Source organism: Canis aureus, chromosome 1, assembly GCF_053574225.1.
Source record: "Canis aureus isolate CA01 chromosome 1, VMU_Caureus_v.1.0, whole genome shotgun sequence".
Taxonomy (NCBI): Eukaryota; Metazoa; Chordata; class Mammalia; order Carnivora; family Canidae; genus Canis; species Canis aureus.
The window spans coordinates 119931882-119957936 of NC_135611.1; the positions used below are offsets into that span (position 1 = coordinate 119931882).

The 26055-nt window shown below is 46.2% G+C and overlaps 1 protein-coding gene across 6 annotated transcripts in view; it reads right to left on the reverse strand.

Moving 5' to 3' along the window:
* The window catches only part of TDRD12 (tudor domain containing 12), a 70740-nt gene that overhangs the window by 36763 nt on the left and 7922 nt on the right, over positions 1-26055 (reverse strand). For 5 of the 6 annotated variants that reach the window (XM_077856163.1, XM_077856157.1, XM_077856173.1 and 2 more), the window contains exons 2-8: positions 23646-23804; positions 21375-21511; positions 18054-18173; positions 15450-15505; positions 14281-14366; positions 8743-8932; positions 7910-8002 (exon numbers count right to left, since the gene is read on the reverse strand). In XM_077856163.1, the coding sequence (XP_077712289.1) occupies positions 7910-8002; positions 8743-8932; positions 14281-14366; positions 15450-15505; positions 18054-18173; positions 21375-21511; positions 23646-23714 (751 nt within the window). In that variant the 5' untranslated portion in view covers positions 23715-23804. The other variant, XM_077856164.1, reaches the window with a different exon arrangement.

The following is a 26055-nucleotide window of genomic DNA, read 5'->3' on the forward strand; positions in this document are numbered from 1 at the left end:
TTTATTTTCCCAACTTGGCAGACTATAATTTTCAAAGAGGGCCACACATGTCTCCCAACACACGTGCTCTTCTTACAATGTGTCACTGACACGTGTCCCACTGAGAGACGGGCTCTGTATTCCCTTCTTGTGAGTCAGGGTGGGGCTTATAAACAACATGAAGTGGTGTTATGTGACTTCAAAGCTCAATGGCAAAAATGCCATGTACTTAGGACCTGTCCTCTTGAGTGCTCACTTTCCAAACCCAGCCAGCATGCTGAGAAGACGCTCAAGCAACCCCATGGAAAGGTCACTACAGGTATTTCAGATAAGTATCCCAATCAAGGTCCCAGTCAAAGGTTAGAATCAGCTGCCACACATGCAACAAAGTTTCAAATGAACCCAACTGTTTCTGTCACCACTCAGCCCTCAGGGCTTCCAGCTGAGGCCCCAGACACTGCGGAACCAAGACAAACCCTTTGCCCTGTGCCCATTCTGAATTCCTGACCACAGAATCCATACGTGCTATAAAATGGTTGTTTTCCACCACTAAATGTTACCAGATGTTAGCAAAGCGATCAAGACCAGAATATCACCTGTACTCAGTTTCAGCAATTATCCAGGATCACAACGGTGCATCTCACTTGCTTCTTAATAGCACGGAGGTACAGAAAGCATTAGAAAACAGGCTGAATTTGAATAGCCAGCAGGCAGCAAAATCCTAAAGCAGACTCTCAAATATCTTTATTCCTTAGGCCTAAATCTGACTTTGGAAAAGTGATAAACACTGTGCAGTGAATATGAATAATCAAGTTAGGTAATTATGCTAGGGTAAAAACTGACATGTGATGGGAAGAAAAAGAAAAGGAAAAGAAAATCAACCTAGCAATCATTTTTTCAGGGTACTACAGAGGTAATTCTGGAAAAGTGTTCACTCTAAGCATAAATAAGAGAAACACAACTGAAATGACAAGGTACAACTTTCACTATTAAGTAAGATAATTATTTTAGTAATGCTGGAGATGTGAGATGATGTTGTAAACTGGTCTAACCTATCTTTAAGGTAATTTGGAGCCAAGCCTGCCTGTCATGGGATCTTGGGTCTGGAAATACATTCTCTCTTCAGGATGTGACCTTACAGCCAAAAATAAAAACTCTGATCTATGGAGCAGGAGTGAAGGTAAGGTGGTTGATGAAATTTTCTGAGAGAAAATGTCCATACAACACAAGCTTTCAAACAAAACCAAAAGTCCACAAATCTATGCCATCATAAATGTTAAAACAAATAAGCTCAAAAAGGTTTTGTCAGGGGGGCAGAGATTCTTATCTGAGGAAATGGAGAAAGAAGAACATCTGAAAAGAGCTCTAAAATAAACATACTTAAGATAGCCAAGAGATAAAGAGGACTCATATTCATGAAACAAAGCAGGTGCATATAAAAAGATTTGCAGACGTAAAAAAGAACTGTTAGAACTCTAAGCAGCAGGAAATAGTCATCAGATTGAAAACTCAAAAGATAAAGTAAACTAAACTGGAAGCGAAAAGTGGTAATTCAAAGAATTAAGAAAAGCTTCCAAAAACATTTCAGAGAAATAAAAAGAAAATGGAAAAAAAACGCTATGAAAAACACATGATAAATGAAGAGACACCAATCTATGTCTAATAGATTCAAGGGGGGGGAGATAAAATTAAAAAAAAAAAACCAGCAAGTTAGATATGAATTCTGTAATTGAAAAATTCCACGTGTTAAAAGAATAAATCTAAACCATCCATTCTTGGACATATTGTAAGAAACTGCAGACTATCAAGGATAAAGAGAAAAACCTAAGAAATCAACAGAACATACTAATTACTTACCAAGGAACAACAGATTGACAGATTAGAAGAAAATGAACTACTATCTCCAATGTTGAAGGAAAATTACTAAGAACCTAGAATATCGCATCCAGTTTAAATATTGCCAGATGTTAACATCTACTACCCACAACCCTCTTCTGAAAGTACTAAAATATGTACTTGAGAAAGAAGAAAAATAAACCAGTAGAGTAATAATAACCATAACAGTATTAATGACCTAATTTAAAGTGGAGTCGGGAGGCCAGAAGGGGGAGCTCTCAGACTGTGACATTCCTCACAGCCCCTTGCAGACCCAACTGAAGGAGACACACCTTGCATCTTCTGACAGGTAGAAGCCTACCTGACTATCCCTGCCGGGGAAGGAAGATTTTCTCCCCGCCCAGCAACAGCTCAGCCAATGAGAAACTGTCACTACTCAGCCAGAGAAGCCTCTACACTCTGGAGTCCCAGTTTACTCCCATAGACTTTCTGTAGAAGAGTGTTCCTCCCCTTTGTACTCTGGATTCCTATGTGGGTTTGCTGTCACTTTCCGGACCTGAATTGTAACTCTCTACTATCCCCAAAGAAACCCACGGGCTGGTAAAATAACTGCGTGTTTTACTTCCAAAGTCGACGGTATATATACCCATTTATGCTGATGTATAAGTCAAATGAATGACAACAACGCAAGAGACAACAGGGAGGGATTAGGAATATTTTGTTATTGTACTTGTACTACCTGTGAAGTGGTACAGTGTCATCTGAAAGTGGACTTGGACTGGTTGTAAACATACATGGCAAGCCCTAAGGCAACCACTAAAGTAAGTGAAAAAGAGGTATAACTGATAAGCTAAGAAAGAAAAGAACACAGAATCTTATAAAATGCTTAATTAAAACTCAGATGGTAGACAAAGAGTGGAAGACAAAAACAGGAACAAAGAACAAGGGAATGAATAGAAAACAGTAACAAATATGGTCAGTATTAATCCAACTCTATCAAATAATCACTTTATTTTTTAAGACTTTTTTCATTTATTTGAGACAGAGAGGAGAGCAAGTAAAAGCACGAGTGTGTGTGGGAGGGACAGATAGGGAGAAGGAGGCTCCCCAAAGAGCAGGGAGCCCCATACGGGGCTCAATCCCAGGACCCTGGGATCATGACTTGAGCTGAAGATGGACGCTTAACCGACTGAGCATCCCAGGTACCCCTCAATAATCACCTTAAATGGCAATGGTCTGAATACACCAAGCAAAGAGGTTGTCAGAGTGAACAAATACAAGACCCAACTATACACTGTCTACAGGAAACCCACTTTAAATATAAAGACAGAGAGATTATGGGAAAGATACACCATGCTAACACTGAGCAAAGAAAGGTAAAGTACCTCTATCAACTTCAGACAAAGTAGACTGGAGAACAAGGCAAATTATGAAGTCAGAGGCATTCTGCAATGATAAAGGAGTCAATTCTCCGAGAAGACATTACAGTCCTTAATGTGTATATGCCTAAGTAGACAGCCTCAAACTATGTGAGACAAAAACTGATTAAACTGCAAGGAGAAACAGATGAATCCATAATAGTTGGAGACCTGAAAACTCCACTATCAGAAATGCACAGAGCAAGCAAGCAGAAAATCACAAGGATACGGCTGATTTCCACACTACCATCAGTCTACTGGATATGACTGACGTCTACAGCCTACCTCCCTCAACAGCAGAACACGCCTTCTTCTCAAACTCATGTGGAACATACACCTAAACAGAACACACTCTGAGCCACAAAACACCGTGGGCCATAAAAACACATGGAAAGTTTAAAAGAACAGAAACTATACAATGTATACTCTCGGACCATAATGGAATTAGACCAACTCAGTAATAAAGATAGCTGGAAAAATCCCAATATAGTTAGTTAGAGATTAAACATCCCACTTCTAAATAACCCCTGGATCTAGAAGAAATGTTGAGAAATTTTAAAATACCTCAAACTAAATGAGAATTAAAATACAGCTCATCAGGGATCCCTGGGTGGCGCAGCGGTTTGGCGCCTGCCTTTGGCCCAGGGCGCGATCCTGGAGACCCGGGATCGAATCCCACATCAGGCTCCCGGTGCATGGAGCCTGCTTCTCCCTCTGCCTGTGTCTCTGCCTCTCTCTCTCTCTCTCTCTCTCTCTGTGACTATCATAAATAAATAAAAATTAAAATACAGCTCATCAAAATCTGTAGGATGTAGTGATAACAGTACTTCAGAAAGCAACTTACAGCATTAAATGTATGTATCAGAAAAGAAGATGGAGGGATCCCTGGGTGGCGCAGTGGTTTAGCGCCTGCCTTTGGCCCAGGGTGCGATCCTGGAGACCCGGGATCGAATCCCACGTCAGGCTCCCGGTGCATGGAGCCTGCTTCTCCCTCTGCCTGTGTCTCTGCCTCTCTCTCTCTCTCTCTCTCTGTGACTATCATAAATAAATAAAAATTTAAAAAAATTAAAAAAAAAAAAAAAGAAAAGAAGATGGATCTGAAATCAGTAATTGGTGAGGGCTATCCTCCTAGCTTGGAGACAGTTGCCTTCTTGTGTATTCTCACATGAAAGAGAGGGAGCACTCTGGTGTCTTTTCCTCTTCAGACAAGGGTATGAGTATGAGCCCTGCTGGACTAGAGCTCTATTCTTATTACATCATTTAACCTCTTAAAGACTCTATCTCTAAATACAGTCATGCTCGAGGTGGTTGCGGCTTCAATATATGAATTTCCAGGGCACACAACTCAGTCCACAGCATGATTTTCTTTGGGGAAAAAAAACAATAAAAACAATAAGCCTCTAGCAAAGTTAACTAAAAAAAACCCAGGTGACACAAATTACAAATATCAGAAACGAAAGAATAAACATCACTACAGACCCTATGGACATTAAAAGGATAATTAAGGAGTACTATCAACAACTCTACATTCACACAATTGATAACCCAGATGAACTGGGTCAATTCCTCGAGAGACACAGTTTGCAAAAACTCACACAATTCAGTCCTAAAACTGGTAGGTGGGGGCAGAGAGAAGGGCATCTGATCTGTGCCAGCAGAGGAAGGAACCCTTGCTCCACCAAGAGTAAGACATTGGAGCCCAAGCAGAGTGAGGTGAGTGCCCAGGGGGGGTGGAAGAGGGGAGAGGCTTGGAACCAGGTCAGGTGATGAGGGTGCCTTCCCAAGGGTGGGAGTGAGAGGCAACTAAGTGGGAATGCAGAACCCAAGCAGAAGTGGATCTCCGGGGAAGTGAAATGAAGACAGCGTCCACAGGGTGGCTGTGGATGGCAGGGGGTGGGTCTCAGCCAGAACCAGGTGAGTGATGGAGGCAGGTGAGGTCTGAGGGGTGGCAGTGCTGTCAGCTGACACGGTGAGGAGCGCATCTGTGCAGAAAGGGTAGTAACGGCAGTGAACAACCGGTTATTTATAAACCAGAGTGGTTGCTTCTCTGGAAGACTGACCCCATAAGTAACTGCAGTAGGGATAAAGGCAGACAGGAATCTCACACTCACAGAGGGGCATGAGAATTTGGGAAGGCAGAAAGCCAGAAGAAACCCAGCAGCAGCGGGATCAATCCCGCCAACTGGAAGTACTGGTGTGAACTCCTGGTTTTCAGTACATGGGTCATACACCGATGCAAACAGACACAGACGTAAACGTGTGTGTGTACAGGTGCACATACATGGAGAGCCCCCAGCTCTGTCCACTGAAGGGCGTGGGAGCAACACCACCACCACAGAAAGGGGCACACCTCACTCCCACATCTCGGCTTTGAAATGCTCCTTTAAAAGGAGCCAGGGTAGGGCAGCCCAGGTGGCCCAGCAGTTTAGCGTCCCCTTCAGCTCAGGGTGTGATCCTGGAGTCCTGGGATCCAGTCCCACCTCAGGCTCCCTGCATGGAGCCTGCTTCTCCCTCTGCCTGTGTCTCGGCCTCTGTCTGACATAAATAAATTAAAAATCTTAAAAAAAAAAAAAAAAAAAAAAAAGGAGCCAGGGCAACTTGGAGAAATGGTTTATTTCAGGGTCTCAGAGAGGAACCCATACTAATGTGGACTAATGAGCAAATGAAAAGGAATCAGATATTTAAGTTCCGTGGTAGCAGCCTATAAAATATTTACAAGGTGAAGAACTTTCCGTGGAGAAGCCTGCCAGGTGACACCTTCATGAAGCCATCAAAAGGACCTTCACCAGCAATGAGACAAACCAAAGCTCTGCGTCCGCTGGCAAGGTGGAATGGGGGGGCGCAGCGCCTCCCTGGAGGGATCCCCGCCACAGGCGCATAAGCTGAATCTTGTCATGACAAAATGTCTGCGACAGCTGAGGGATATTCTGCTCAACAGCCAGTCTAGAGTCTTCACAAGGGTCAAGGTGATGCTGAGCCACGTCCCTGTGCCATAAGGAGTCGCGGGGACAAGTGGCCCAACCTGCCTGGCACCTGAGGCTTCGGCGATCGCCATGCGTCCGTGCTGGTCTTCTGAGTTGTCTGGCTCAATTGTGAATATTTTTGAGAATAACCTTGTTTCTGGGTAAAACACACTCCAGTAATGGGGAGAGATCCAGGCAGCAATTTATCCTCACAGGCTTCAGAAAAAGTTCTGCGTAAAGTTCTCCGACTCTTCCGTAATTACATCTGTGATGATCCTAAAATAAAAATCTCCCTAAGAAAGTGGATGCAGGCCCCATGAAAGCAGACACTTGTTTCCTTCCCTGCTGAGCCCTGACGGTGGTCCTGACGCCCCAGGGCTCCTGGGCTGTGTGAGCAGGCTGTCCGAGGAGTCAAGACAGCGTCTAGGACTTGTGGGACCCAGGAAATTTAACAACAATCCCCTACCCCTGGACAAGCAGAGCAGGACTGATTCCATTTTGTGCTACCCCGGCCACCTCCCCTATGACCCCCACATGACCTGCTTATTGCTTAAGGCGCCGCCCCACCCTAGGCGAGCCGCTGGGCACACCCTAATCGGAAATCGGCTCATAACAATGTAACCCTGCTTTGTGCCCCCCAAAACTGGGCGCTGATTCTGACCAAAGTAATAGGCCAGCTCAAGTGAATCCTATAGGGTAAGGTGTAATTCAATCGGCCCCCTGCGTGTGGACCGGCATGACTGTGCAGCTTTCTGCGTATCCCATGGGCCACTGGCCCCGATAAAGCTGCTACGCCTCTTAGTCTCGGGGTCCAAGTCCCTGCTCCGCTGTGTCGGGTGTACTTGGACCCAAGCTCGAGCTTGTAAATAAACCCTCGTGTGTTTGCATCGGTATCGGCTCCTCGGTGGTTTCTCGGATTCGCAATTTTGGGCACAACAGGACTGATAAGCCTCGGGATCGAAAATTAATCATTAAGGGCTTCAAAATCTGGAAACATCCGCCAAAACAAATAGGTAAGGGGAACGATCAAGGTTTACCTCCGGGGAACAGCCTGGGGTGAGAAGAGGCGGGGAAGAGAAAGTTGCTTTTCATCACTTTTCAGTTCTTCTCTGCTAGTTGATTGTTTCACCAAGTAATAACAAAGCATGATACTCTGATTTAGAAAACCGCAAGACAACTTCAAGGAGAAGTGCCAAAAATTAAAATACAATTGAAAATAACTTCTCTCCATGTGTACAAGGAAAAGATCTTTGCCTGGATTCCAAGTAACACCTAATGGATCTGTGACACACCACAACCAGTTATATCTCACATCAGCTTTCCTTTACTTCACCATCAAGACACACAGGTGCATCCCGACACTGACCCCACTAAGGGAGAGCGGGAAATGCTTAGGGTCCAGCAATCCGGGGCTACAGAAACCATGGGGCTCCGTGCTCAGCGGGGGTCGGCTTGGGATTCTCTCCCTCCGTACCCCTCGCCCCCATGCTTGCACATGTACACACACTCTACTACACAAACACATCTTTTTAAAAAATCCTCTAAGGACTGCAATGCAAATTCTGTCAGCATCTGCCCCATAAATTGTTGGTTCCACGAGACTGAGAAAGAGAGAAAGAGAATTACCACAGCCCTTCTAAACAACCCTTATTATCTTTAGACAGTTGAGAGCATCCTTTGATGCTACAAAATAAGGCAAGTGAGTGAACTTACCCAGGATCACAGCACTTGGGCCAAGGTCACCAACACCACCCTTGGGCCACGGATGCTGGAGAGACTGAGCCAGAAAAGTTAAGCCATGTGAATCTGACAGAAAGAACACAATTCAGGATTAAAACATGCAATAAAGCTCCAACAACAAATGCAAAATGCACTGGCACACCACTTCAGCTCCTGCTCTTGCTGGAAGGTCGGGGGAGACCTAACTCCAGGCAGGAAAGCAGTATGAATGAATTAAGGAAAACTGAATTCAGAGAGAAACATTTAAAATTGTTTCCACTGTCCATGACAGTCTATTTCCCTATTAATAAATAATTCTTTTTAATAGTGTCTAAAATGGTAAGTATTTGACCTTGTTTTGGTAACATCTTTAAATTATAAACTTATGTATGGACTTCTGAAAAGATAACTCCATGTTAATAAGAAATTGAGAACAGGGATCCCTGGGGTGGCTCAGCGGTTGAGCACCTGCCTTCAGCTCAGGGCATGATCTCGGAGTCCTGGGCTCCCTGCATGAAGCCTGCTTCTCCCTCTGCCTGTGCTCTGAGCTCTGCGTCTCTCTCTGTGTCTCTCATGAATAAATGAATAAAATCTTAAAAAAAAAATTGAGAATAGTTTTTTTCCTAGTCTCATAAAAGCAAACTGTAGCAGCTTAGAACTTCAAAACCTGTCACTGATCCACTAGGATTAAGGGTAAAATATTAAATTCAGAGTCCAAGACTCTGCCTCCATATGGGGAAAAGTTTGTACAAACTTATGTCAGTACAGTAAGATTCATATAAATAAGACAGTTTAAAAGAAACCTGTATCGGTGAGAATCCACTCACTTTCCACTCCTTGAGAATCTTTTCCTTGCAAAAACATTGGCCAAAGAGTAAGTGCAGGATTGAGTTTACTGGAAAAGGATGTTGACTTTATATTCAGTCTTGGTTTCTCTACAGAATCAACATTTTTATTCTCCTTGGGTGATACATAACGAGCAAAGTTCTTCGCAACCAGATCATCGTTAACACAGACCTGCACAATTTTCAACATTTCATGAATAAGACAAATGGAGTCAAGTGACTTGTTCAGAAAATATCCCAAAGTTAACCCCAAAATTCAATCTTGAGAAAAAATTATTTTATAGAACATAATTTGATAGAAACCCATCTCTTGACTTCTGCTCTAGTAATGGTGGAGTAGTTACTTCTGGTCAACCCTCCTTATCAGAAAGACTAAGACTCTGTGCAAAATATGAAATATCTTCTTGAAAGCACTGGGGAGCTAACATGACTGCTAGTCAAGAATCTGAGGGGGGTTTACAAAGGATAAATCATAAAAGGAAAAGCTGATAAATCAGACTATATCAAAATTTAAAATTTCTGCTCTTCAGAAGACATTGGTTAAGAGATAAAAGACAATCCACAGATAGGAAGAAATATTTTTAAAATCTTGTATCTGGATGGACATATATCCAGAATACATAAAGCAACTCTGAAAACTCAATTAAAAGATGACAAAACAACTCAATTAAAAATGGGCAAAATACAATTGAATATTACTCTGCCATAAAGAGACGAGATTTTGGTTATTTGTAACATGAATGGACCTAAAGGGTATTATGTTTAGTGAAATAAGACAGAGAAAGACAAATACCACATGATTTTACCTATACGTGCAGTGAAAAAACAAATGAATAATGTTTAAACAAATAGCAGAAACAGATCCATCAGTACAGAGAACTGACGGAACGGCAGGGGGGTGGGCAAAAGAGTGAAGTCAGAGGTACAGGCTTCCAGGTAGGGGAGGAATAAGTCATGGGAATAAAGGGTTCATAGGGAACAGTCAATGGGACTGTAATGGTGTCGTGTGGTGACAGGTGGAAGCTGACTTGTGGTGAGCCTAGCGTAAGGTCTACACTTGCCAAATCACCCTGTTGTACACCTGAAACATTGTGTTATCAACTATACTTTAAGTTAAAAAGTTATCCAAAAAGTGGGCAAAAGATATGAATACACACTTCATCAAAGAAGGTACACGGATTGCAAACAGCATGTGAAGAGCTCCTCATCGTCATAGGTCATTGCGGAAAAGCAAAGTTAAATCACAATGAGAAACCACTACACTATGAAGGCGGCCATACAAGCACTGAAGAGGACAGAAGGGACTGGAACTCTCACCCACTGCTGATGGGACTGAAAAATAGTTAACCACTTTGGAAAACAGTTTGGCAGTCTCTTGATACCTACAGCACCATCTAGAAATTTGACTCCTAGGTATCTACCCAAGAGAAATGAATGCACAGTTCACAGGAAGCACCGAACATGAATATTCAGAGCAGTTTTTTCTCTAACAGCCCTAACTTCCAAAAGAAGTGAACAGATAAATACACTAAAATATACTGGACAATGGAAGAGCATTTGACAGTAAAAGAAACAATGTGGATATATCCTGAAATAATTTTCTTGCGGGAAAGAAGCCAGGCCAAAAACAGACCACCCTCGGGTATCCTTGTGCTTCTTCGGGGAGCTGGAAGAGGATGGTGGGCCCCGTTTTTCTTTTTCTGGCAAATTTTTGACCTCACGCATCTGCTGTAAGTCCTCTCTGCTAAAAAGCGGACCCTCTGCAGTCACTCCCTGTGAAGTAAGAACAAGTCCTCGTCTGCACACGGCCACAAAGGGAAAGAGACCTACTTGGAATAGCAAGAAGAGAAACAGGTCAGTAGAGAAGTTTAACGATGTTTCACTAGACTAGTCCAAAAGCCAACGTTGTGTTATTCTTACCAAACTGGAAAATAAGCAATGAAAAGCCACAGGGGAAACTGACAAGGACGCGGGGAACCCAAAATGCACCACAAGGAATAACAAAGGAGCCTTATTTGCAAACCAGTAGCATCATCAAGATGAAGCAAGAAAACTGTTGGAAGTAACTCCCGAATACAGTGTTTGGGCTGCTGCAGGCTGTTTGTTTTTAGACAAACGTCTTTTTCACAGGAACATGGGTGAGCAATTCCAGGATTACTTTATGTGAATATTAGAATTAATCAAATTAGGTGTAACTGTAGCTCCCAAGGGCAGGTTTCTCGCTGTTAGAAACAGGTGTCAAGATAAAGAAGGGGGAGGCCACAGGAATGCTGTCAGGCTGGACTGGAGTGAGAGGTGCCGGAGCGCTTTTTTTTTTTTTTTTTTGAGAGAGAGAGAATGAGCGTGCACACGTGTGAGTGGGGGAGGGACAGAAAGGGAGGAGAGAGAGAATCTTAGGCAGGCTACAAGCCCAGCACGGAGCCCAACGTGCGGCTCGATCTCACGACCCCGAGCCCTGAACTCAGGCGCCCCAGTACCAGAGCTCTGAAGACACATACGGATGGACCCAGGCATCAATCTGCGTGCGTGTAGACTGGTGCACACACACGTGCTTCCTAACTGCAGAGCGGGCCTACAATCACAGACACCCCAGTAGCAAGGAGCACTTCTTGTGCCCTGGTCCTGCTATCTGAATAACCACTCTTCTTTGAGAAGTGGCTGAGCTGGAAAATGACAAAATTAGCCTAGAGCATCTCGTGGTACCAAAAGTAGGAAGTTTTCAACAATGATGGGGCACACTGAAAGGACATGTAAGCCACTTTGAAGCAGCTGCTAATGGCCAAATCTGAGACAATTTGAGCAAGAAAATAATGATGGTAATGGATTATATCAACCTAGAGTAAAATAAACAGCCGAGAGTCCACACTAAGATACTACTGAATCAATTCATAAATGAGGAAGAAGGGCCAGTTCTTTTTTATAGAATTCCAATTAAAATGTAGAAGGCCTGGGGCTCCTGGGTGGTGTAGTCTGTTGAGTGTCTGACTCGGTTTCAGTTCAGGTCATGCTCTCAGGTCGTGATGTTGAACCCTGCATCAGGCTCCTGGCTCAGCGGAAAGTCTGCTTAAGATCGTCTCTCCCTCTCCCTCTGCCTCCAATGCACACACTTGCTCTCTCTCTCTCTCTCCTCTCAAAATAAATAAATCTTAAAAAAAAAAAGGGGGGGGATCTCTGGGTGGCTCAGTGGTTTAGCACCTGCCTTCGGCCCAGGACATGATCCTGGAGTCCCAGGATCAAATCCCACATAGGGCTCCCTGCATGGAGCCTGCTTCTCCCTCTGCTTCTCTATCTCTCTCTCATTCTCTCTATGTGTGTCTCTCATGAATAAATAAATAAAATATTTTTTTTAAAAAGGTAGAATGCCTTACAGATAAGCTTTGCAGGGTTAGGAAATGACAATGTTGGAGAGGACGTGGAGAAAGGAGAACCCCCGTACACTGCTGGTGGTAATGCAAGCTGGTGCAGCCACTCTGGAAAACAATGAGGTTCATCAAAAAGTTGAAAACAGAGCTACCCTATGACCCAGTAATTGCACTACTAGGTAACTACCCCAAGGATACAAATGTAGTGATCAGAAGGGGCACCTGCACCCCAATGTTGATAGCAGCAATGTCCATAATAGCCAAACTGTGGAAAGAGCCCAGATGCCCATCAAAAAATAAAGAAGATGTCTATCTTCTGCACACAACAGAATATTAGTCAACCATCAAAGAATGAAATCTTGCCATTTGCAATGACGTGGATGGAACTGGAGGGTATTATGCTAAGTGAAGTAAGTCAACCAGAGAAAGACAATTATCAAATAATCTCACTCATGTGGAATTTAAGAAACAAAACAGATGAACATAGGGGAAGGGAAGGAAAAATAAAGTAAGATGAAATCAGAGAGGGAGACAACTCGTAAGAGACCCTTAATCATAGGAAATAAACTGAGGGTTGCTGGAGGGGAAGGGAGTTGGGGAGATGGGGTAACTGGGTGATGGGCATTAAGGAGGGCACGTGATGTTGTATGTGAGCGATGAATCACTGAGTTCTACCTCTGAAACTCTTAATACACAAATGTTAATCAAATTTAAATTTTTAAAAAATGAAAAAATAAGTTACTGCTTCTTTGCTCAAAAAAATAAAAAAGAAAGAAGCTTTGCAGGCAAGAATCACTGAGGGTAATTTGCAGACTCAGACCATCTCTCCATAAGATACTTAATTTGAAAAGGAAAAAGCAGTAACTCTATAGGACACACCCGCGGACACCACCATCACCAGCAAACATCACCGTAACCAGGTGATTGAAGGTCAGCCTGACCAGTGATGAGCTATTTCAACACCAGAAACCACCCCCCCCAGGATGCCTGGAGACATTGAAAATGTACAACCTCAATCTAATCCCATCACACAAATCCAACCTGAGCAACAACACGATAACCGTCATATAACTACAAAATAAGCGTCAAGGTCTTAAAAGATGAGGAGAGGCTCGAGGATACTAAGGAGACAGTGTGGGATCCTGGATTGGGTCCTCGAGCACAAAAAGGAAATCAGTGGGAACACGGAAAAAATTCAAATTAGGTCTGTGGATTTATTAAAATAGCACTTTATCAGCATTAATTTTCCGGTTTTAATTGCTGTGCGTTAGTCTGCATGGTTAACGTAAGGAGAACCCAGGTCAAGCACACATAAAAGCCTCTGTCCTATTTCTGCACTTCTCCGATAAGTGTGAAACTATTTCAAAAGTAAGTTTTAACATAAATCCGTGGGGAAGATGCCTTCCGTGGGCCTGAGTAGCCGTGCATCTGCACCTCCATCCACATCCACACTCGGTGCACACCTTTTGCACCTTGAGCCACCCTCCATAAGGGGCAGCCTCCCTAATGGTAACAGCTGACACCGGGGGCAGGGAGTTCACCTGGGACGCCCACTCCCTTCCTACTCGTGTTACCTCCGCTCTCTACGATGAGCATGTACTACACACAGTGAGACAATCACGGGGAGAAAAAAAAGCAGTGAACTCAAACCACATCAAATAACGTCTCTTTATAAAAATTACCTCCTGTTACAAGAAAATGACATTTTATATTCATCACTGTAAGAATAATTTGTCTGTTAACTAAATAAAATGTTGCCTAAATAAAACACTGAGCTGATTTTGAAGAACAATCAAAAAAAGAAAACACAGTTCTGGCTGACTTCTGATCTACGCCAGACCTTAAAAGATTAAGAGCACTTCCGCGCTGGGGCGCCGGGGTGGCTCAGTGGGCTGAGCGTCTGACTCTCCTCTTGGCTCAGGTCACGATCTCAGGGTTGTGAGAAGTTCTGCACTGCTGGGTTCTGCACTCCACGTGAAGCCTGCCTGAGATTCTCTCTCTCCCCCTCTGCCCCTCCCCTGCCCTTTCTCCAAAAGAAAAAAATTTTTTCCATGCTGTGTGAATGACACTCTTTTTTCCTTGGTGTTTACTCTGTCTTGTTAACACAGAAAATTTAAGTAAGGATAAAACATTTTTAAAACACGATTCTTTCACTCACTTTTTCATTTTCTATGGTTGCATAAAGGTAGACCTCAAAAGTGTCTTGTTCCACAGCACATAATTTGGCTTCCACCTGGGTGGTTGCTAAATAGCATAAATGAAAAACAATAAATACATCAGCTGATATTGGAACAATCCTATTCCACCTGTTAATCTTCACCAACCACTTAGGATCGCCCAGCATCACTGTATCTAATGGTTTCCCCCTGCTGGGTGAGCGAGTGGAGGCGAAGGCTCTCGTGGCGAGGAGTTGGTGGTTCTTGGCCCTCTTCCCAAGTCTCCTTGCCAGTCTGATACCTGAGTCCGTTCCACCCTGCGCACACCCTTCAAGTCAGAGCCCTCAGCCACTCAGACCCAAGAACCCAAACCGCAGCCCCAGGCCCGGGGACCCTCAGGCACCACGCTAAGTCCTTCGCAAACATGTTTCATGGCACACCTGTTCCTGTCACTTACAGGTGAGGGACCCGGCCCAGAGGAGGCTGCAGGGAAGCCGCGGGCAGGATGCAATCCCCGGCGCTCTGGCTCTTCCACACCTGTGTCTCCCAGTGGGCTCGCAAGGGCCCCGACTCCAAAGCCAGAGACCCTCCCGGCCTCCCATTTCCACTGGGTCCAGCATCTGGCTGTTCCTCTGCCCAGACAGGGGGCAGTGGAAAAGGGCCAGCACCCCAGGCATTTCATACTCACTTCTTGGAACACAGCGACTTGGCACCTGCCTGCCAGGGGTTTGGCCCAGGAGGCTGTACTTTACAGAGAGAACACACTGTACAGCTGCTCTGAGACAGACCACACACTTTAAATCGGCAATGGGGATCATTACACGATCAGTACCCAGGAAAAAAGTCTAGCTTTCCATCAACAGCCGGTTCAGGGAAATGCACGGACATCTATCTTGCAGTGCGCAGCTTCCATGTAGACGAAGGGTCCCTCACTCAAACAGCCCCTTCTAATTTCAACTCTCAATTGCTTATGTCCACCTCCACCCCCAAACTTTCAGGGGTGCAGAGTTGCTGTGACATGGGGCAGGAGGAGTCCCAGGTAACAGATGTGCCCCTGTGAGGAGGGGCACACAGCTGCACGTGGCCATCTCGAACCCCCTTGTCAATGGGAAGCACACCAGCTGGGGCGCCAGTTCAAAGCAGGTCGCGGTGGTGATTGCACCTGCCCTACCTTTTAGGATGTTCTGGAAGTACTGCACAGCTGCACTGTCCCACTTCTTGGCTGGTCTGGAACAGTAAACAGATGCAAGCTTACCAAATAACACTCTGAGGCTAAGACACCAACGTCACTTTGTTAAGCCACATGCTGGATGTTTCTGAGATTACGTGTTGAATGTGTGATGCCTGGCTCTGCTCTGGCGGTGAGGACCTCAGCTGCACGCTGCCACGGGCTCCTCTCCGCACTGCCGCCTGTAACCCAGTGCACACACTCTCTGAGAACGGGCCACGCCTGCCCCCCAGGGACCAGGGACCCACCTGTGTCCGCAGCCAGAACACGAGCTCCCGGGGCAGGGATGCTGCGCATGCGGTGTCCCGCCACACAGGCTGGCACAGAGCGAGGGCTCTGTGTGTGCCAGTTGGACCACCGCGCTAGAGTGGCCGGGGGAAAGCCACCAGCCAGGCTCTCATGGTGTTCCCACACCTCTCCTCTGTCTCCCACTTTCCTCTGATGATCTTGCCCTTCCCTGTGCTGTGGAAAGGAAATCCTAAGAGCCATAGACAGCGGAAGATGAGGAGGAACCAGTATTTTGAGGCATGGAACAAAAACAACTAAGTAAGGGTAGAGTGATACGTTGATGTTTCTCGGCTGGTTTGATTTTCCAAAGATGCCCTCATCATCCTGCTTAAGGATCAAAAGAAGTAACAAAGCACCCAACCCCACGCTGAGGCGAAGGTATTACTCTATTTCTACTAAAAAAGATATTGAGCACATTACTCCAAGAAAATCACAGTGTTCCTAAAAGAAGTAAAAAAAAAAAAAAATTAAGACAGTAATTTTAAAACCTTACTACACATACCAAAAATTACCTAGTAAGTTAAAAAAAAAAAAAACCTGTAGTAGATTCCTAATAAGAAAATGGGCCAAGAGAAAAATCAATCTAGGCCATTAACAGGTAAACCAGTCCTTCAGTCTGTGTCTATCTCTTACACACGTGAATAACCACAGAAGAGACACTCAACTTCACAAGTTAGAAAAATACAAAGGAAAATGATACCATTTTCATACAACAAACAAGCAAAACTTTAAAAAGCCTGATGATAGTCAGCGTTGCGTGGGAAAAGCAACCTTCTCTGTACCCTGGTGACATGAGGATACGCTGCTAGTCCTTCTGGAGGACCATGTGACAAAATCTATAAAAACCGTAATTCACGCATTGAGACAGACATCCTAGATGCGCTGCAAACACTGAGGGTGTGCCCAAGGCTGGCGAAGGTGGTCACACAGAGGGGGAGCTGGACGGGGGCAGACGGGCACCAGAGTCAGCCCTGGCAGGAAGGGAGACGGCTGCGCTGGGGGACAGGTGGGAGGCAGGGGTGCTGCTCGCAGGGGACCCGCTGGCCTCGAGTCTCTGAGGACAGAGGTGGCCTGGGCTGGCGCAGGGAGCCTGGCGGGGCACACTGGCGTCAGCAGGGACAAAGGGGTTCAGCACCTACTAGTACAGCTTCTGAGGCCAGCCCTGGGGGGATGCACTTGCAATCTCACGGGAACTACAGGTGCTGCGGGTGCGGGGAGTGGGAATGGAGGGTCTTCACACATCCCGTGAGAGCATCCACTGGAAAGGTGGCTTCCAAGTCCAGGGAACAAGATGCAACATCACCAGGGCATACAAGCTAAGTGGGTACTGTGCTGTGCCCTGGTTTTTCTTCCCATAATGCCATGGTCCCTGGTGGGGGTAGCAGTGGAAAGGTAGAGCTGCCCCAGGGCCTCAGGTAGCACTCAGGTCACGACAGTGGAGATCGCAGCCCTACCCCTGCCACCGTGCTGCCCAGTGCAGGGCCCCTGGTTAGTCCTGCACAATCCCTGGCAGTGTGGCCCAGACTAGGAAAACAGGGCAACGATGGGGGGGAGGTGTGGGCTGGTATGTGCACCCCCATATGCTTTATTTGGATTTATCCATATTCTTGCGGGGATGTGCAGCACAGGGTGGCCTGGAGATAGTCCAGCTGGCTCTCAAGAGAGGAATGGTTAAACACAGCCAGTGGCCAGTTATGTTCACCCCAGGAAGTCCAAGAGGAGAAAGCAGCACACGTACTAGCAAAGAGCTTCCGCACATTCTTGGGTTAAACGTGCAAATAAGGCAGTAGGTTCTAATTTTCATGAAAGGCTCCACACAAATTAACACAAATAAAGCACTGAACAAGGTCTGTAAGCTCAGAGCCTGAACAGGTCCCAAGAGGCCTGGTGGGAGGGGGTCGGGGACGGGATGGGGTAAGGGCTGGGGAAAAAGGCAATGGATTGTTTTTGGGTTTTTTTAATGCTCCATGATCCTAGTCCCAGGGTTTCACCTTACAGTTATTTTATTACTCTTTGTAAATTAAAAGAAGTTGCAGCCTGCTCCAAACCCCCTCAAGTGCAGCCTTGGGGGGGGGGGCTGCCCGGGGAGCTCCACGTGGCCAGGTGCCATAGACACACACCTGCCCAGAGGTCTCCTGAAGAACAAGGGGCCTCTGGAACGGCCTAGCGCTTCTCAAGGGGAGCAGGTTCCACATAAACAGCACACACTCAATTTCAGATGTTTCCTCTGATTCAGCACGTGTTACCAGGGGCACTTACACAATCTCGGCGCTATCTTCACAGAAGTCAATGTGTAACGTAACAGGCTTCGTGCAGTACAGCCTGAATTTTTTCGCTCGGTAGGGAAGCTGCATGAAAGTTTCTACTGCAACCCGGATGCTTAACAGCAAAACAGAAACAGTTCTATTATATTAAAGAAAACTCACGCAGAACACATCTCTTTCAAGTACACGCATGTGATCCACCTAAAACAGGCCCAAACCAATTCTTTCTGTTCCTCGTATAGCTGCCAGTAGCAGCAGGTGCTGGAGACGTTTGCCCAGGTGCATGCGTGTGTGGGGAGCTGATCCTCGGAGCAGGGAGGGAATAAAATCTTACTCTTCTTAATAGAACAGAACATAGTAACCAGTGCCTCCTTGGTGCTAAAGCTCCATGCTGTGGGGGCAGGGAGTATTAGGAAAGTCATGTCTAACAAGGCTCCTCAGACGAAGAAACACTAGGAAATAATGAGCAATCCTGTCAAGTCACTTCTACTTCAGATTTTAAACTTTCGATCTTTTTTTTTTTAATAATAAATTTATTTTTTATTGGTGTTCAATTTGTCAACATACAGAATAACACCCAGTGCTCATCCCATCAAGTGCCCCCCTCAGTGCCCGTCGCCCATTCACCCCCACCCCCGGCCCTCCTCCCCTTCCACCACCCCTAGTTCGTTTCCCAGAGTTAGGAGTCTTTATGTTCTGTCTCCCTTTCTGATATTTCCCACCCATTTCTTCTCCCTCCCCTTATATTCCCTTTCACTATTATTTATATTTCCCAAATGAATGAGAACACATAATGTCAATGTTACCCAGGGCAATTTACACGTTTAATGCAATCCCTATCAAAATACCATGGACTTTCTTCAGAGAGTTAGAACAAATTATTTTAAGATTTGTGTGGAATCAGAAAAGACCCCGAATAGCCAGGGGAATTTTAAAAAAGAAAACCATATCTGGGGGCATCACAATGCCAGATTTCAGGTTGTACTACAAAGCTGTGGTCATCAAGACAGTGTGGTCCTGGCATAAAAACAGACACATAGATCAGTGGAACAGAATAGAGAATCCAGAAGTGGATCCTGAACTTTATGGTCAACTAATATGCGATAAAGCAGGAAAGACTATCCACTGGAAGAAAGTCTCTTCAACAAATGGTGCTGGGAACAAGGGACATCCACATGCAGAAGAATGAAACTAGACCACTCTCTTGCACCAGACACAAAGATAAACTCAAAATGGATGAAAGATCTAAATGTGAGACAAGATTCCATCAAAATCCTAGAGGAGAACACAGGCAACACCCTTTTTGAACTTGGCCACAGTAACTTCTTGCAAGATACATCCATGAAGGCAAAAGAAACAAAAGCAAAAATGAACTATTGGGACTTTATCAAGATAAGAAGCTTTTGCACAGCAAAGGATACAGTCAACAAAACTCAAAGACAACCCACAGAATGGGAGAAGATCTTTGCAAATGACGTGTCAGATAAAGGACTAGTTTCCAAGATCTGTAAAGAACTTATTAAACTCAACAGCAAAGAAACAATCCAATCCTGAAATGGGCAAAAGACATGAAGAGAAATCTCACAGAGGAAGACATAGACGTGGCCAACACACACATGAGAAGATGCTCCACATCACTGGCCATCAGGGAAATACGAATCAAAACCACAATGAGATCCCACCTCACACCAGTGAGAATGGGGAAAATTCACAAGGCAGGAAACCACGAATGTTGGAGAGGATGCGGAGAAAAGGGAACCTTCCTGCACTGTTGGTGGGAATGGGAACTGGTGCAGCCACCCTGGAAAACTGTGTGGAGGTTCCTCAAAGAGTTAAAAAATAGACCTGCCCTACGACCCAGCAATTGCACTGCTGGGGATTTACCCCAAAGATACAGATGCAGTGAAACGCCGGGACACCTGCACCCCGATGTTTCTAGCAGCAATGGCCACAGTAGCCAAACTGGAAGGAGCCTCGGTGTCCATCGACAGATGATGGATAGAGAAGATGTGGTCTATGTATACAATGGAATATTCCTCAGCCATTAGGAATGACAAATACCCACCATTTGCTTCAACGTGGATGGAACTGGAGGGTATGATGCTGAGTGAAATGAGTCAATCGGAGAAGGACAAACATTGTATGTTCTCATTCATTTGGGGAATATAAACTTTCGATCTTAATACACAACCTGAATCAGTTTTTGTAAATGAGCGGCTGTTGGCTGTGTTTTTTGAGCATATGTTTTTATAATTAGTATTCACCAATTCTGCACAAAAGAGGGGCTGAGATTTGATAGATACGTTGCTCGGCACCTTTATTTCCTTTCTTCAGCCCGCGGACCACTTGGACACATCGTTTTGACAGAAGCAGTCCTGGATGCCCCGTACGGGCAGCCTCACGGCCTCGTCTCCCCGTTCAGAAAACGGTGGCCGTCCTACCTGCCCCTCGAGGCCTCCCTGCACACTAGTTAATCACGGGCTTCTCTTGCCTCAAACTCCAAATACTAAAAATCTTTCCAAACAAACACAACCTTTACTTTTTTAACAATTACGGTTATAAAAGCGCAGAATCACAAGCTAGAATAGGCCTCTACCTTTTTTTTCTTAAATATCTGCAAATTCCCGACGTCTGAGAAGCCTTTCTGCCATGAAATTCTTTACTCTTAATGCAACTCAGGTCTGTCTGGTATCGCTCTTTTGGAAGGAGGGGCCTCACGTTAACTATTAAATTGATAACCTCTTACGCTAGGATGGGAAAGTAGGAAAAAATTGACCACAAACACAAAGGCTGACTCGTGGCCAGTGTTTTGTGATCAACTGTTAAAGGGTGGTCCTGGAGCCGAGGAGGGCTCCTCCTGAACCGTCCCCCACCTTCTGGAGCTGCGGGTCATGCCCTCAGGAGTGCCCCAAGGGTGCTCCACTCCCCGCTACCCGAGGCTGCACCCACACACACCCCTCCTGGGGGGATGAGACGACTTTCCGCCTCCAGTGGCGTCTTCCCCGCAGCTGAGCCTCCGGCAAGACCCACTGCATCCCAGGAATGCACTGAGAGGGGAGCCCCGGTGGGGTGAGCACCTGGCCCTTCCAGGTAGGAAGGTGGAGGGAGGGCCCAGCTGGAGGGCCGAGTCCTCCCTGTGAGCACCTGCTCCCACACCAGCTGCACGGAGAGCCGCAATCTGCAAGCCTTCCCCATGGAAAACTAAAAACATTCCAGTTCCACGACCTCTATCCTCTCACTGTGTAAACGGACACTCTCCTTTAATACTGACTGTCGTCTCCGTAAAGGGCCTACGGCAAAAGCAGCCCGTACGTACTTTTTAGATTTCACCGGGATGTACTTGGCAAAATCCACGAGGAAACACTCCGCCAGGTAATGGTCTGCCGAAGACACGATCGACTTGATAACGGCCCTGCACCAGCACTTCAGCTCCTGACAATACACCACGCAGACCTACAACGAAGAACCCTCAGCGGTAAGACCTCGGGGTGCAGGGAGCACCAAGAGGCACCCCCAAACCATCTCAGCCCACACTGTGCCTCCGGGAAGAGGAAGGCGTGGCAGGAGTCCGGGCTGCCCATGCTGCCCACTGCTGGGCGGCGAATGGGGCACGGGGCCCCCGAGGCCCACCGGTGGCTCCCCCACTATGGTCGGTCTGACTCCTTAACTAAGGACAAGTTTTTGAAAGTAAAAGAAGGAAAACGTGTTGCTTTGCCCTCTTCAAGCAGAAAACACAGCTTAGAAACAATGGGACGCCTGGGTGGCTGGGCCGTTGAGCCTCTGCCTTCGGCTCAGGCCCTGATCCTGGAGACCCGGGATCGAGTCCCGCGTCGGGCTCCCTGCATAGAGCCTGCTTCTCCCTCTGCCTGTGTCTCTGCCTCTCTCTGTGTGTCTCTGATGAATAAATAAATAAAATCTTAAAAAGAAAAGAAAAAAAGAAACAATCGCCAAGCAGGTTGCCAGACCCCTGCGAACCCGTGCCCCAGGCTCGGACCCCCGAGTCCCACAGCAGGGCTGTTACTGCAGCCGGTGGGTCTGCTGTTTGCTGTCGCAGCTGAGCCCCAGCTCGGGGACGACGTGGCTGCCTGCTGCGTCCCAGGCCCTGCACCCAGTCTCCAGCAACTGCCGCTCCGCGACTCAAGAAATGAGCACCCGCCCGCGGCCCCGCTCCAGGGACACTGCCCTGCAGGAGGGACAGCCGCCTGGGTCCTGATGTCCCGGTGGACGGCCAGGCCACAGAGGACTCGACTGCGACCCCGGCAGGCAAGCCAGACGCTGCCCGCAGGCTCGTGAGGGGCCCCCGGGGAGAGAGCTGCGTCCGGCAGGAGGAGGTGAGCCGGCTGCGCTCCAGGACCGAAGCTGGACACGTGCAGCTGCCGTTTCGCAACAGGTGGGCTCCTGGGGGCCGCACAGAATCGCAAAGTCCAGCACTCGAGAGAAATCGTGCCAAAGGAGGGAGGGTGTCTCTGTTTAATGCTTAAGTCAAAGCAAACTGTAGGAATGGTGCAAACAGGTAATAAATAGTTCACGCAGCCAGCCAGCCTTGAACTGGGGGCTTATGGGGCTTCCACCAACCCAACGTGGGGTCATTTAAGTATCAAGAACAACGATTATAGTGCATGGATATATTAAAAGCCATGAGTTCAAGCATTACTTTAAAAATGAAGAGGAAGAGGGACGCCTGGGTGGCTCAGCGGTTGAGCATCTGCCTTTGCCTCAGGGCGTGATCCTGGGGTCCTGGGATCGAGTCTTGCATCAAGCTCCCCACAGGGAGCCTGCTTCTCCCTCTGCCTGTGTCTCTGCCTCTCTCTCTCTCTCATGAATAAACAAAATATTTATTAAAAAATGAAGAGGAAGAGAGAAAAACAACACAGACCCCTGGACAACCGTGTAGACAGCTGGGCACGAACCTCTATGTCAGTAAGGGAAACACTCAAGCAATGCTTCTACCTTTCCAGTATGAACCATACTGCACCAGCGAAGCCTCCTTTTTGCTGCTCATGACTTTGGCCAACAAGTTAATGGTATGGAAAAGAATAAGAAATGTTATTAATGATGATTTTCTTAAAAGGGGGACCGGATTCAAGTAATTTCTCATTTTTCTCATAACTTAAAAATTATAAACCTCTTTCCAGTAGAAAAACTCAAACTCTTCTGAAAAGTGACTATGGGCAGAGAGAATCAGACAATGGGCCCGGGAGCAAAGGTTGCAAGAAAGTAAGAAAGGGTGATGATGCGAGAAGGAAAATAAACAAGCATGAGTTGGCCAAAGTCTCAGGCAGCACAAGGGAGGTACTGGCCCTAGCCTGAAAACCCTCAAGCCCTCTTGGCTGAGGCCCCCACACCTGTGATAGCTCTAGAATAACCCTCTGGTTCCCAGCCCGGATGCTTGAACTTGGAGGACACTCCATCTCCTGCTGCCCCACATGAATCTTGTATAACCTCTGCTTCCCAAAACCAGCCTGAACCTCGCACAAGGCAATGATTATAGATAATTAAAATACTATACAAGCTTTTATTGCCAAAAGAGTGTGCATTTTAAGTAGTGGTGAAAGACACAGTGCTTAAAGTACATTCAGATACATACCTGCCCTTCTTCCAACATTAATGGTTTTATTTCTATATCTTGGCACATGCTATTATAGAAGTCATTCATGGCACTATTCAGTTTTTGATAATCGACTTCATGATCTAAAAAGGGACTACATCCTTTTATAATAACCCAGAAGCATCCTGGATCTTCAATCTGTAAAATTTTTAAAAGACAAAACAATGCATGGTTTAAAAGCAGAACCATAAAATAATAAACCTTAGAGGCATGGATAACTGTTACTAACTTAAGTGATTTAACAAATTCTAGATGAGTACCTCTGTCCTAAATAGACCAAAGGTAAAAGATAAAATACCTCTGATATAGACCAAATCATCACACTGTACACCTTAAACTCGTAAGTTTTATGCCAATTACATTTCAATTAAGCTGGATAAAAGGTAAAAGATGCAAAGATAAAATTCTAAAACTTGTAAAAAAATAAAAAAAAAATACATAACCAACAACATGTCAGTAAATTTTAATTATGTGCTGTGACTTAAAAAGCAGACCTCAATGCCCTCCATCTTTTGTATTTTTTAAATATCCGTAACAGGGTGCCTAGGTGGCTCAGGGGGTTAAGCATCTGCCTTCAGCTCAGGTCATGATCCTGGGGTCCTGGGATCGAGTCCTGCTCATCAGGGAACCTGCTTCTCTCCCTCTGCCTCCCACTGCCCGTTTGTGCTCTTTTGCAAATTAATTAAATATTCATAACAAAATACAAAAGCAAGGTTCCATTTTTGCAATATGCTATGTCTTTTGTAAGAAAGAGAAGGAAATATGAATACACATATATTCTGCTCATATTAAAAAAAATGACGGCAGATAAACCAAAACAAACACAAGTCATTGCCAACAGGAAGCCAGGAATAGAAGGGACGAGGATGAAAGACTTCTTTGAATGCACCTCGTAGATCAGTGTCATTAGAAACCAAGATTTTCATTGTTAGAAGATACAGATGTAAAATAAAAAGTTAAATTTGACTTGAAAGCATCAATAGGAATTCGTGACTTTTCAAGTGTATTTATTTCCTAAGTCTGCCTATTGAAAGGGCCTAAAAGCAATGACATCCCAAGACTTGGGATCCTAGGTACCTGGTGGCAGGAATACAGGTGTTCACTTTAGTATTCTATTTTTCTAAATATTGGAGTATTTTTTTAATAATAAATAGCTGGAAAAAAAGGAATAGTGGGCCATGCTGATTCCAGGTCACAGAGTCCTTTTCCTCTGCATGGACTCACCCACCTGCAAGTAACTATGATAAACAGAGGAAAAAATACAAAACAACTATGAAGGCACTAAAGAGAACCGCAGGGACTGGACGCTTTGCCAGGAGGATACTCCTCCCGGTAGAGGAGGAAGGGCTGTAACTCCACCAGAAAGCCACAGTGTGTGTGACTTGAGGAACCAGAGAAGGGAGTCTGGGGGCTACAAAAGCAGCTTTAAGTTTAGGGGAGAAGTTCTGAAAGAGCCGCAATGGGGAGAGCCAAGTCCCTGGCAAGCCTGCATGGCACAGGGGAGGCCCCAGCAGCCTGGGGCAAAGTAATCACCAGGAGGTGGACAGAAACACTACAGAGTGTTAGTGCTGCCCATGAGAAGTGCCACCTCTCTCCCAGCACGTCCCGTCCCCACCCCTCTGTACCCTGGCCCCTCTAAGATGCCTGCGTGGGGAGGCTCACAGCTGCCGGGAGCTGCCCGTCCTGGCCAGCTCCTGACCGACCCTCAGCCTCCCTTCCTGTGAGCACCTCCTCACAAGGGCTTACAGGTGCCAATCCTCCCCGTCCCTTTGAGTCAGGTGTGCATCTCCCAGTACCCAGGAGTAAGTCTCAAGGACCTGCCAGCCTTGGCTGGGACCTGTAACCACCAGGGAGGCAGGGGCACAGGCCTCCTTCCTTGGCTAGTAGAGCCCCTCCTTTCCTCTTCCTCGGTCTCCCCCCAAAATGCTCAGCCACCTCTGTCCTGCCCCAGGTCCCGCCCCTACTGCCTGCAGCTAAGCCTTTCACTGGTGTCTGCCTTTGTTGGTCTCTGGCACCATCACAGGGAAAGAGTGTGCAGCAGGAGTCCTGCCAAGTTAAGGAGGCTCAGCCAGCATCGAGGGCTCTCCGCAGAAACCCGACGTGCCAAGCCTGAGAATTCAAGACCACGCTGCTGGGCAAAGAAAATGTGCTCTACCCCCAAGGGCAAAAGCCAAGGGGGGCTTGAAGAGTATGAACCGGGCCTCCTGGAGGGTGGTCAGAGCGAGTGACTTAAGTATAAGTCAACACTCTTGACCATACCTGCAACATCCAGAGTGGCAGTTACTAGACACATAAAGAAATGAAAATGGGATATGTGGCCAACGACCAAAGCAGCCAGTACAAGGGAACCCCAGGCTGCCCAGAAGTTGACATGAACAGGCAAGGACTT